This window comes from Scatophagus argus, chromosome 17, assembly GCF_020382885.2.
Source record: "Scatophagus argus isolate fScaArg1 chromosome 17, fScaArg1.pri, whole genome shotgun sequence".
Classification (NCBI taxonomy): Eukaryota; Metazoa; Chordata; class Actinopteri; family Scatophagidae; genus Scatophagus; species Scatophagus argus.
The window spans coordinates 2,533,573-2,546,147 of record NC_058509.1 but is presented as its reverse complement, the minus strand read 5'-3'; the positions used below and the strand labels follow the sequence as shown (position 1 = coordinate 2,546,147).

At 42.4% G+C, this 12,575-nt stretch overlaps 1 protein-coding gene across 1 annotated transcript; it reads left to right on the top strand.

The window, feature by feature from the left end:
• Positions 1-3,582: 3,582 nt before the first annotated feature.
• On the top strand, positions 3,583-12,170 carry LOC124075058 (chitin synthase chs-2-like). The gene is given in 23 exon segments (XM_046418435.1): positions 3,583-3,868; positions 4,553-4,688; positions 5,039-5,227; positions 5,327-6,206; positions 6,467-6,650; positions 6,755-6,850; positions 7,185-7,346; positions 7,460-7,634; positions 7,751-7,852; positions 7,956-8,097; positions 8,212-8,412; positions 8,507-8,622; positions 8,828-8,996; positions 9,084-9,263; positions 9,395-9,673; positions 9,755-9,929; positions 10,011-10,107; positions 10,354-10,464; positions 10,545-10,612; positions 10,614-10,720; positions 10,723-10,756; positions 10,878-10,971; positions 11,639-12,170. Coding segments are annotated over 23 exon segments (3,891 nt in total). The 5' UTR covers positions 3,583-3,806; the 3' UTR covers positions 11,771-12,170.
• Positions 12,171-12,575: the final 405 nt, after the last annotated feature.

Sequence of the window (12,575 nt, the reverse complement as noted above, 5' to 3'; positions counted from 1 at the left end):
ATGAGTGGTGGTTTTCAAAACTGAGACCACATTTCCTCATAAGCTCCTGGTGCAAAGACGAAACTCAGGTGTTACAGTCTCCCTGAGGTTTACAAGGCAAACGTTACCTGAATCAAAATAAACAAGCAAGAATTCAAAAGAACTTTAGTAAAAACTGGAGAAGAAAAACCGAGAAAACAGAAGAAAGACAGAAAAAGTGTTGGTCGCAGGTCTAATTAAAGCAAAGTAATGTGAGGAGAGAAAGAGCTCAGCTGTGGTTATGAACTACCACTGAATGTGTCACGTAAAGACAAAATGTGTTTTTCAGTTCTTTTATTCCACTCAGTATTTAATTGCAGGGTCTCAGTCTCAGTGTTCGCAGCTTTCCCAACTCGGCAGGTCTTCCAGGTGAACTGCTTTGTTATGAACTTAACAAACTGACTGCAGTTAAACTGTATAATCTCATACGTATGGTGTCTCTCTTACTGTATTCTGTCTTCATATTTTCAGTGAGAAAAACCTTCACGACTTCACGCGTTAACATGTTTTGTGAGGACTTCGAGCGAAGTGCTGCAACTTGTTTTGTGGTTTGTGATATTCTTTCAAAGGTCCTCATTGTGTTCTTCCACGGAACCAGAAAGGTTCTGGGTTTTTATTTTGCTAAGTACGGAACTTTTGTCCTCCACTTAGATTGTTTGTTTGTCTCTTGCTTGTCGTCTTCAGGAGACAACCACCAACATGCACGTCCACAGAGGCACATTTATCGATTGATCAAAGCAGATTGCTGAGATTTAAACGTGATGCCAGGTGTTGCCAAACCATTTTGTTCCACCTGTTTCTCTGTAAAGCTGCCAAACCATGTTGTTATTGATTCTGCAATGAAACCCAAAATATCAAACTTTTTAGAAGACAGACACAGAAGACTTAGACTTGACAACAACAACAAAAAGAAAAACTTAACACCAATGATGTTACACCACACATGGGACTTGAGCCTTATGACTTGAAAATAGTCGATAGCTTCACCCAAACCCGAAGATTAAAAAGTATGTTGTTTCAAAAGTGGATCAGTAGGCCATCAGTCTGTGATGTCACTTCACTTCCTTGATAAAACAAATGTTAACACGTGAGCTCAGCTGTCAATCTGCAAGCCAGCTGGTGTTGTACAATGTTAATTAAGTTGGGTGTGTTGAACAGGAAGAAGAAGGAATGACAAGCAATAAATCACAACAAACCACCACCGACTTCAAAAATCGTCAAGATGTTTCCTTCCTGAGAATCAGGCCAGTCACACTCACACGCTTCACTGGAAGTCGATAACAATCTCTGCATGGGTGTGACTAAAGCTTTATGCATCATCATGCCATCGTTATACTTTTAGGCTCTTTTTACTGTCACTGATTGATTTCTGTTCGTTAATTAAACGTGTGGCATCGACACAGAAAGCACAAGGAAATCCGAAAAACTTTTCCCTCCTGAGAATCAGAGTTTTTCTCATTGACCAGAATACCCTGAACAAGACAAAAAGTCCCACACAGGATCCAAACCAAAAGCGTCTTCTCTTTGATTTCAAGTTTAATCCTGTTCTCCATTTAGGTTTGCTTTCATTATCAAGTCTGAGAACTCAACAAGACTGATATTTAAAATATTTAGCAAAAAGCTTTTCCTTTTTGTTTTGCTGTTGTTTATGTTGTCTGTTCTTGTTGTTGCTATTTCAATCTAAAAGCAAATAACTGAAGCGTTTCATTCAGGCCTTTGCTAAATGATCTCTGAGGAGTTTGTCTTTATGAGACCTCGCTGCAGGCTAAGAGAAAGTCTGACATGAATGACATGGAGGAGGATTACACCTGTGACAACAAGCCATTTGTGTCGTCTGTCAATAACTTTTGACAGACAGCAGGAGTTATATATTCCCACAGGGCTTGTAGACGCTGAATCACATTCAAAACAAAAGTGCGTTTCTGTAGAAAACCATGACCACATGAACAGAGCTGGAACTGGTGGTTGAGGCGATGCTCCCTTCATTCCTGTGGCCTTTTGTCAGTAAAAACTTCCCGGTGCAGAGCGGCGGACTCTGGTTGGCCTGGTGTGCACAGGTGGGTTCCTGCAGAGAGTCCTGCTCTCGGCGAAACACTCCTGAAGTAAAAAAGGTTTCACACAAAAAAAACCTGTCAGATCAGCATCAGTTGTCCTTAGGACTCAGCTGCTTGCCATCAATTTAAATTATGTTTTCAGGATTGACCTACTAATTGGTAAGACTTTTGCAGTTTTGTTTTACTTTCACATGTTTGTGTGACAAAACGGTAGAACACATTAAAGAGCTTTTAAAGAATATCACAAACCACAAAACAAGTTGCACAACATACCACAATGCACAGCACAGAGGACATAAAGTGTATTTGTGTTTGAAAATAGAAATGCACTGAATGGTAAAAGACCTCTGACAAGCCTGCGAAAAGACGCAATCTTATTATCATGTGTCCAAATCAATAACTGGAAAGTTATTCAACAGGCCTTTCAGAGGCAGGAGAGTACGAAGGAACTTTGTGCTTAACTTTGTAAGTTACTGATAACGATGTGATGTGTCATGTTCCTGAGAAGAGTTTTAAAAAGGGAAACAAATGCTGCAGTTTCAGCTGATCTTATCTGAACTGTTTACAGAAACACATCTATTTTAAAAAGACAGGAAGCTTCAGAGGGGATAATTTATTTAATCAATTTCTCATTCTGTTGTCACAAACATTCAAAGATGTCAGTGCTGAAAGTAAACATTCAAACAGCTTGAACGGTAAACAACAGCTCTGATGAATGACTGAGTTATAATCCTCTGACACCTGGATTCTGTGGGCTGTGATCCTATCAGCTTCTGTCAGACCCGATTGTCTCTCCACCAGGACGAATCAGCAACAGAAGTTTTTGTGTTTGTTTTTCTGAGTTTTTTAAGGTGTACTTGGTGTGAATTCAGTTTCTCACAGCTTGTCAAGTTTCCATCGACATTTGGTGAAAATTTTCAGAAAAACAGAAAGTGACAACGCAAACTAACACACATTTTCATCCAACGCAGTTAAAATTACAGCAGCTGCCGGGGCCAGTTCTCCTCTGAGGTGTCTTTCAAGCTCCCGAGAGGATGAATCCTTTCTGAGCGCCGTTTGTTTTTCCTCAGTCGTATCAGACCCAGTTTCCACTCCTCAGCAAGAGATATTACAGTGTATTGTCGTGTAACTGTTCACCGCGAGGCAAAGTCGAGCTCTTCAGAACCATTTCAGCTCTCCCTGAGCTTTGAACTCCATCAAAACAAGTTTGTATTTTAAGACCCACAGCTGTGAAATGATTCTTTCATATGAGGGAGAGTAATGAGCACTGCAGCCTGTAAGGGAGGTTACATTTACTGTTCTCAGCCAGGTTTATTTTTTACAGAACGATTACTGCTGCACGGAGACTCTCAGGTTCGTTATTAGGACAGTGCAGTTCAGTCCTATTTGCATAATTAGCACCAGCACACCTGAACCCATCACTCAGGCCACGGACTCTGCTACACGTGCCTCACGTCTCCTTCCTGGCTCTGCATTGGTGGGGATGTTGTCCCCACCTCGGTCAGACCTGTAGTCGCCACCACGACACACACACACACACGTACGCACCTAATGTTGCATCTTGGGTGGTTGTCCAACAACAATAAATCACTGTATGCGTGGAATGTTACCTGAGCTGTGTTTTCTGATCGCCTGATTTGATTGCTACCTGTTCTAACTCACCTGCTGCTTTGATGAGGTCACAGCAACAAGCCATCGTGATGACTCATGCCGGCGTCTACCTTTTAAAGACAGATGTTCCACCTGAAGGCTCCATTTGCGACGATCACCATGGAGGAAGAGAGAGAGATGCCAAAGTAAGTGTAGACACGTTAATATTAAATATATTTTTTACTTTCCAGTGATAGAAATTTACAGCTAAAAATACATGTAATTGTAATTGAAGTGAAAATGTCAAATATTAGTAAGCCTTTTTATTTTGTAATTGTGCAGTTTTTCTGTAGATAGATAGACAGATAGAAACTTTTTTGATCCCGAGGGAAATTTTATGTGAAGTATACAATTTGAATTAGTTATGCACTCATAAAGCAGAAAATAATTGTTTAGCTCCTCAGGTTTTCATATTTATTTTTTATAAGCCGCATATAAAGACATGGTAATTTATTAATTAATTTAAGATAAGATAATAATAAATCATTTCAAACATGCTGTAATGCAGTCATGGGCAGATCTAATGATAAATGTAACAATTATAAACCTACAATTTATTTAAAAAAATTATTATTACATACAAATTATTATTTCAGTGTCTTCTATAAAAACACAATATTAGAACTGTGTTATTTAATATTTTATGATTACTGGTGTGGAAATTAACATTTTTATGAGTTAACCAATATATATGATGTTTCAGAATACATTATTATGATTTATTTGTTACGGTATATTTATTGTGTGTCTGCGTCCTACCTCATCAGATTTCTACGTAGTTTTTTTAGTCTTCCTTCTTCACACTTTGTCCTTTTGGTGTTTGTCTTCAGGAGGCCGTGGGACAGCGTTCGAGAGGTCCCCACCATTGAAGATGAACAGACGCCATGGAAGATGATCAAACTATTAAAGATCCTGACTCTGTGTGTCATCGGTGTGATGGTGTTTGGATTGGCGCTATGTAGCAAGGTTTGTTATTTTTATACTTTTTCTTTTTTTTAACTTACATGACAATAACTCCTTGAATACAGCCAGACTCTGGAGAAGTGAACCTTGAGCTTGTCATGTCATTGCATAAAGTCTCCACACTCTACTCTGTTGGCCCATTCTAGATAAATTATTATCACATCAAAGTATATTTTGCTCCACTCATGTTATCTTTGCTAGAGTATAAATGTAATTCTGATACGGTAACCCCACTCAGAAGGAGTAACATTAAGTTAGAGACAGTTGCTGTCTCGGGAACAGTGCTGGTCCAACGCTGCACTCATGTCAGCTAACTGATCAAATGATAATTCTTTCTCTTTTTTAAACTCCAGGCTTCCTTCCTCCTCCTCATCACCTTGTCCAACGAGGGCACAAAGTCCCTCCCGGATGACCAGAAACCCGTCGCTCTGCTGTGTATCGGATGCGCTCTCATCACTTCAAGTGTTCTCCTACTTCTCAAAAGCATATGGAAGGCGTGTTACAAAACATCAAAAATACCAAGCAAAACAACTGCTGCGCTGGTAAGACAAAAGTCAACATTATTAACTTTATGTCGTCTTTGACTGATGCCAAAAACTGGCAGGCGTCTTGACTCTTTCTTTGCCGTGCCTCTTCCTCAGGTTCTCTTCTTTGAGCTCATGGTGTCTCTGGGTGCAGCGATCCTCACGATCGTGGCAATGCCACACTTGGACATTGTGACCAACATAACGATACTGAACGCTGTGGCCATCCTCTCTGCGCTCCTGCAGGTGGTCGCTCAGTGCACTGCCAAAGAAAGGAACCGCTTCCTGGTGCCATCCATCACCGCCTTCATCCTCATTTTGATCGGTTACGTGCTGTTCCTCTTCCTATACATCATGAAGGATCCCACTGATACCAAAATGTTAATTTGGGTGGGTCTGGCAGTTGGTGGGTCCTTCTTGGTGTCTTTCAACTGGTGGGAGAGCTACTTCAGACTGATCAGCAAGAACAGCAATTCTGTCTTCCTCAAGAACCTGTGCAAAGACATCAAACAGTGCCAAAACATATTGCACATCTTGTCCAGTCTGCTCAGGATCGCAGTGACCGCCTGTGTGCTCGGAGCCTTCGTCCCTCTGACCGAACTGGACTGGGACGTAGTGACCGCCATCCCGAGTCGTCAGACAAGAATTATAGTCATCATCATTGGGGTCCAGCTGGTCTCCTCTGCCCTCTGCCACTGGTTTGCAGTGGTAGCCTGCAAGATGCACGTCGTGCGGCGATGCTTCATCCTGCCTTTGTACCTGGCCTCTCTGGCTGTTGTGGTTCTCTTCATCGTCCCTGTCATCGTTTACTATCAGGACTACAGAATAAGTCTGAACGGGACAGCAAGCATCAACTTCACAGGCTACTGCAATGTGGTGGTGGATGGAAGAGACCAAAACTTGAACGGCAGTGTGTTCCCACATCTGGTGTTGGATGTTACACACACTCTGTGTTTCCTGGACATGTCCAAGATAACCGACATTGGCATACTGACAGGTACGTAGAAAAAGTTGTAAGCTGTTGTAAAATTTGGTGTGAGAAACAAAGTAGGACGAGAGTGGTTTGGGGCCACCACACCCTGTTCTGAATGCATGTAAGCCCCAGAGCTCAGGCATGAGTCTTTAAAGAAAAAAAATAACATCACAAAATTGAATCGTTTTCTGATAAAAAAAATCCCAAAAATCTTCACACAGTAGAGATTAAGGTACTATGCAGTATCTACAGTTGGGATTGTCATGTTGTCAACCTTCCTTCAGGTTCAGCAGTGGCCTGGTACCTCGGTCTCGTGTTGGCCACCCTCCATCTGTGGTACCTCAATGTGCATCGCATCCAGAGAACCCAAGACCTGTTCATTCGGAGGCTGTATGAAGGAACCTTCATCGAGCAGTCGCTGCTCCTCAACACCCGATTTGATATCCAGACCACAGGGAAGGGGAAGAAGTAAGTGTGTGTGTGTGTGTGTCACACATCACCTAAAGCAAGGTTGTTGATTCAAAGCGCTTTTAGGAATGTTTCTCAAAGTTGCAAAATCTTGTCATGTCAAGGTCCAGGACAATTGATACGGCAATGGTGTATCTGTGTGCGACAATGTGGCATGAGACCTACGATGAGATGATGAACATCATCATCTCAATATTCAGGTGAGTTACAGACTTTTTCTTTTTTTGCAGGCAAATTGTATATTATCTTGCAATTTCTCTGATGCTCTGTTGGTTTCCTCATGTGAATTATTCTTCTCGATCACAGGAAGTTCTAAACATGCAATGCAGTTGAGGAAAATATAAAGGAAATAGTTACGAGAACAGAGTGTGAAGGGAATTTCCCTCTGACCATTCAGTCAGTTAATTTCATAAACTGTCTAACTTTTATTAACAGTCCAGACGGTATTAGTAGTGTATTATTAACAACCCAAATATGTACTCTGGAGTAGAAAATTTTCTCATGGTCCCTCTACATGTTTTTTAAAAACTGCAGACTGGACAAGTACAGACCAAAGACAAATACAAAGTCAAACGATTTCACCTTTGAAGCCCATATCTACTTTGATGACGCATTCGTACCCGTTGAGGGGAGTGACGTGTATCACCTCAACGAATACGCAACAAACCTTGTGGAAATCCTCGCTGAAGTTTATGGGTAAGAATCATGTTTATAGTTACCGTAACAGATTACCATGAAGCCAATTTCTGACCTGACAGTAGCATTTGGCAAAATTACTATCAAAGTGTTCTCTCATTCTTTGTCATCAGCATTTTCACAAGCATCGATGATAAGTTCTTCAAAAAAACGCAGCAGATCCCTGATCAGAAGATCTTAAAGACGCCATACGGAGGTCGTCTTGTGGTCACCATGCCTCATGGGAACAATATTGTTGTTCACTTCAAGAACAAAGACTTCATCCGCCACAAAAAGAGATGGTCTCAGGTATGAAAACAATGACTTTTGGACCCCAGAAGGTAGATATGGTAGATATGATATAGATAGTGCTTGAATCCTGGAGAAATATGAGTTTTGTTACTCATTCATTTTTAATTTTCCAGATCATGTACCTTTACTATCTTCTGGGCTGGAAACTCATGACCAAATATTACATACGCCGGCAGAAGGGAGACAGCGAGAAGGAGCTGCAAGAAGAGGCCAAGGTGAGATAAGAGAAACACAAGATGCTCTTGATGAGCTTGGACACACTTCCTCAGAATTGATAAATGAAAATGTCACCGCAACAAACTGTAACTGTGCCTCCAGAGGGAGAAGCAAAACACCTACCTACTGGCTCTAGACGGAGACACAGACTTCCAGCCAGCCGCTGTGATGCTGCTCATCGATCGTCTGAAAATGTACCCACGTGTCGGGGCAGCATGTGGCAGGATTCACCCCACTGGATCAGGTTGGCAACATTAAACATCTGCCCACTCAGAAATGGCTCAGAGATGATGAAAGAGTTAGCATGGTACAGATATTTGTGTTTAGGTTCACAGTATCCCTGTGTCCCCCCCCGCAGGTCCTGCTGTGTGGTTCCAGAAGTTTGAGTACGCCGTCAGTCACTGGCTCCAGAAGACGGCAGAGCACGTGTTCGGCAGTGTGCTCTGCAGTCCCGGCTGCTTCAGTCTGTTCAGGGCAGAGGCGCTGATGGATGACAACGTGATGAAGAGATACTCCACCAAGTCCATGGAGGCGAGCCACTACATTCAGTACGACCAAGGTAACAGACAGACTTCTTGTTTCGCACTCGGTCTCGGTGATAGCGTTCTCTTCCTTCTTCTCTCATGTGCAAAAACATCTCATGTTCCCTGCAGGCGAGGACCGCTGGCTGTGTACTCTGCTGCTGAAGCAGGGATGGAGAGTGGAGTACAACGCGGCGTCTGATGCTTACACTAACGCACCTGAGGAGTTCAAAGAACTCTACAATCAGGTGAGTGCTGCAGCTGCTCAGAATCTTTCCGCTAATATTATGAAGGCCATGAAATACCAACAAAGATTTGCAAATCTGATATATTTGCTTCCTATATTCAGAATGTGCATATCAGAATCATCTATAAATGTGGATCTCATTGCTTTGAAGTTGGCACTGAGCCATGTTCACTTGAGTCATAATAAAGATTATTTCCCACCTTCAGCGTCGGCGATGGGGACCATCCACAATGGCCAACGTGGTGGATCTGCTGGGCTCCAGCAACATAATTTCCAAGAGGAACCCATCCATGTCCAAACTCTTCATGTTCTACCAGCTGTTTTCCCTCACTTCAGCCATCCTGGCCCCCGCAACCATCTGCCTTTTGCTCGCAGGTTAGTGTCTTCAGTTTCTCTTGACATTATGCTCAATATGTGAAACGTTCAGTCCTGTAAATGTGTCTCCTCTACTGTGGCCTCCAGGTAGTTTCACCTTCCTCACAGACATGAATCCCAGTGGTGCTCTGGTCTTGGCTGTGATACCTCCAGCCATCTATCTGGGACTTTGCTTCAAGCTCAAGTCGGACACTCAGATCACAATCGCAGCGATCTTGAGTGTCATATATGCATTTCTCATGCTGGTGGTGACGATCGCTATCATCGGTGAGTTTTATATTTAAAGTTTATACAGTTGCATGTGCTTTATAAGCTTTATTTGGACTTGTCAAAAAATCTTGTCAGAAGATCTGTTTAAAGCTACTTTAATCCTAACTTTTTTTTTAATCTCACTTCAGGCTCAATGGTGAAGGACCGAACGATCCTGACACCCAGCAGCATCTTTGTCGTCGCCATGGCCATCATTTACATCATCACTGCCATAATGCATCCTCAGGAAATTCAGCTAGTTTTCCATGGCTTTCTCTACATCCTCTGCATCCCCAGTGCCTATCTGCTACTCACCATTTACTCCATGACCAACATGAACAACGTGTCCTGGGGCACCCGAGAGTCGAAACCTGCCGCTGGAGCTGCCACACCAGCAGCCACCACCCCGCAGACAAAGGCCCAGAAAGGTAGGTACCAGGTTGAGGCTTAAAAGAGTTCATGTCATGCCACTCAAAGTGCAACACTGAAGCTGATCTTTACCCTTGCAGCCAAAAGCTCCTTCCACCAACTCTGCTCTTGGTGGAAATGTTGTAAAAAATCGAGCCAGGGATCTACAGAGGAACAGCTCAGTGTCCGCCAGGAGAACCTGATCCCACAGCAGCCTGAACTCCAGCCCCAAAACACTATTGTTGAGGATGCAAGGATCCAGGAGGAGCAACAGAGGTAAATTATTAAGATGGAAAAATCTATGGAAACTTAATGTGTCATTATTCCAATCTTATAATTTTTCTGATTGTGTTTCAGGCAAGTCGAGCCTGTGTTGCTCCTTCCTCCAGGTTGGGTGACACAATTAAAGAATGCGTCCACTGACATGCAGCTGCAGGAGGACTCACTTGACCAGGTGTGTATTTCTGTTTTAATCAGATAAGCATGATTCTCTCTGTGTGAATCACATTCTTACTGCTCCAGTTCAACAAAACAATACTCGCCATGTTCAGTTTCCATTACATGACACTGAAGCATTTGCAGTAGATAGGTTTTCACACTTTCCTCTGTAAAACATGAGCAAATACCGACAGCCCTCATTTTATGATTATTACAAACAGGAAACACATTTAAAGGATAGTTAACCTGTGTTTCTGTTCAGGCGGAGGGGGACTTCTGGAAAGAACTTATAGAGAAGTACCTGCAACCTCTGCCCGACAACAAAGAGAAACAGAAAAAGATTGCCAGTGACCTGCGACAGCTGAGAAACAAGGTGGGTGCTGTGAACTGATCGATATCTGACAAGAAAACCACAGCGCAGTGAATCTCACCAATCCCTCTCACTGCACGCAGATAAACTTCGCCTTCTTCATCTTGAACGGCATGTGGCTGGTGGCGACATTCACCCTCCAGATCTTCGGGCCTCCTTCCCCATCACGTCCCCAAGGTCGACCTCAACCTTCAGTCGACCGGAGAAGTCATAACTATCGATCCCATTGGCTTCATGTTCATTCTGGGATTCGCTCTGTCGGTATAATCCAGTTCTTTGCCATGTTTTACCACAGGTGACCACTTCCATCAAACTACTTTTCTCTTCCAACAAAAATTTGATTTTAAAGATACTCAAATATCTGTTACCCTTTTCTTAAATATAAAATCTAATTTTCTTGTTCTGTGTTCATCCAGAGTCTACACCCTGGCACATTACGTGGCCTTTCTGGAAACGGAGCCCAAAGAGAACAGACCCGAACCAGAGAGACCCCAACAGTCAGCCACGACGGTATTTACTCTGACTCTTGTTACAACTACACCTGCTGTTTCTACTACTGTTGTTGCTGCTTTTATTACACCTGCAGCTACTACTAGTCTACAGTTACTATTAGAACAACTTGCAGCAGCGTACCAAAACTACTGAAAATAACAATTTGTACTAAATAACATGAAAACATTTTTCGAGCTTTTGTGTACTCAAAATGTCTTAAAACAAGGCTTGCAAATAAGGCAGAAGCACTTCAATGAATTCTTCTAAATTATGAAAAATGCATATTGCTGGAGAGAGGTCAGCTATGGAATAAAGTCTACGCTGTACAACCGTCACGATAAAGACCTCCTGCCTTCTTTGCAGATTGTTGTACTTTAGTTTTTCCTACAAAATTCAATACATTGAAAAGCAGTGAAGCCGTCACTTTTAACGGGAAACTTCCTGCGTGTTGATGCTCATAATCGCACCGCAGTTTAAGCAAAATTCTCCACGCAGAACATCTTGAGTAGGACTGAAGTCACTTTGAATATTAAGACTGCACGAGATGATGATTGAAGTGCCCTGCAAATACTTTCCCATGATTACTGTAATTAATTACTGTAATTACGAGTTCAGTCACCTGCCGGCAGTGTTCCAGGTGCCGTGGCCTTTGTGTGCATTGACATTCCTGTAATCTTGTCCCCAGACTGACTCTGTTTCTGAAGCCGACTCCACCTCCATGTCCAGCTTCCCGGACGAGTCTGAACCCGAAGACAGTGAGGACGAGTTTTACTCACACTTGTACTACAGGCGGCATGATGGAGGGACTATGGTGTGAACGCGGACTCTGTGCACCAGCATCACTTTTAAGCACTTTGAAATATTCAACATGAGATTTAAGAGGTTGCCATAAACGCCTTTATTGTGTGGATTATTGATGCTTACATGTTTACATTTAGTTCAGTGTGATTTATTTATTTATGGAAACAAGTGATGTCAGTGAAGTTTAGAAACTGCATAAAAACAATGTGAAATCTAACAGAAATTAATTAAGGTGTTTTAAATAAGGGAATCTAAGTGAAAGACATGAGCTACACTGTGTGAGATGAAGTGCATGAACTATTCTTTTACATGCTGCTGTGTTATTTATATCTCTTTATGCAATAGTTCAGTTAGTGATGATCCTGTTTTGTGTTGTGTTGTATTGTGTTCTCGTTTCTTAATAAAGCACTTTAATTCAATTCAATTCAGTTTATTTATATAGCGCCAATTCACAACAAAAGTTATCTCATGACACTTTCCAATTTGAGCAGGTCCAGACCAAACTCTTTCATTAAATTGTAAATAGATAGAGCCCAACATTCCCTTGAGCAAGCACTTGGCACAGTGGCGAGGAAAAACTGCCTTTTAGAAGGCAGAAACCTCGAAGCAGACCCCGGCTCAAGATGGGCGGCCATCTGCCTTGACGGTTGGGTTGAGAGAGAGAGAGAGAGACACAGACAGGGAGGAGAGAGAGGGAGAGGGGGGTGGGCCGTGAGAGAAGGAGCAGACAAGCAGAGATGCATAGCAGCAGTAATAATACTAGAAATACTGGAACTGTAGAAAACGATAATGAAGTATACAGGAGGTACTACGGTGATTAT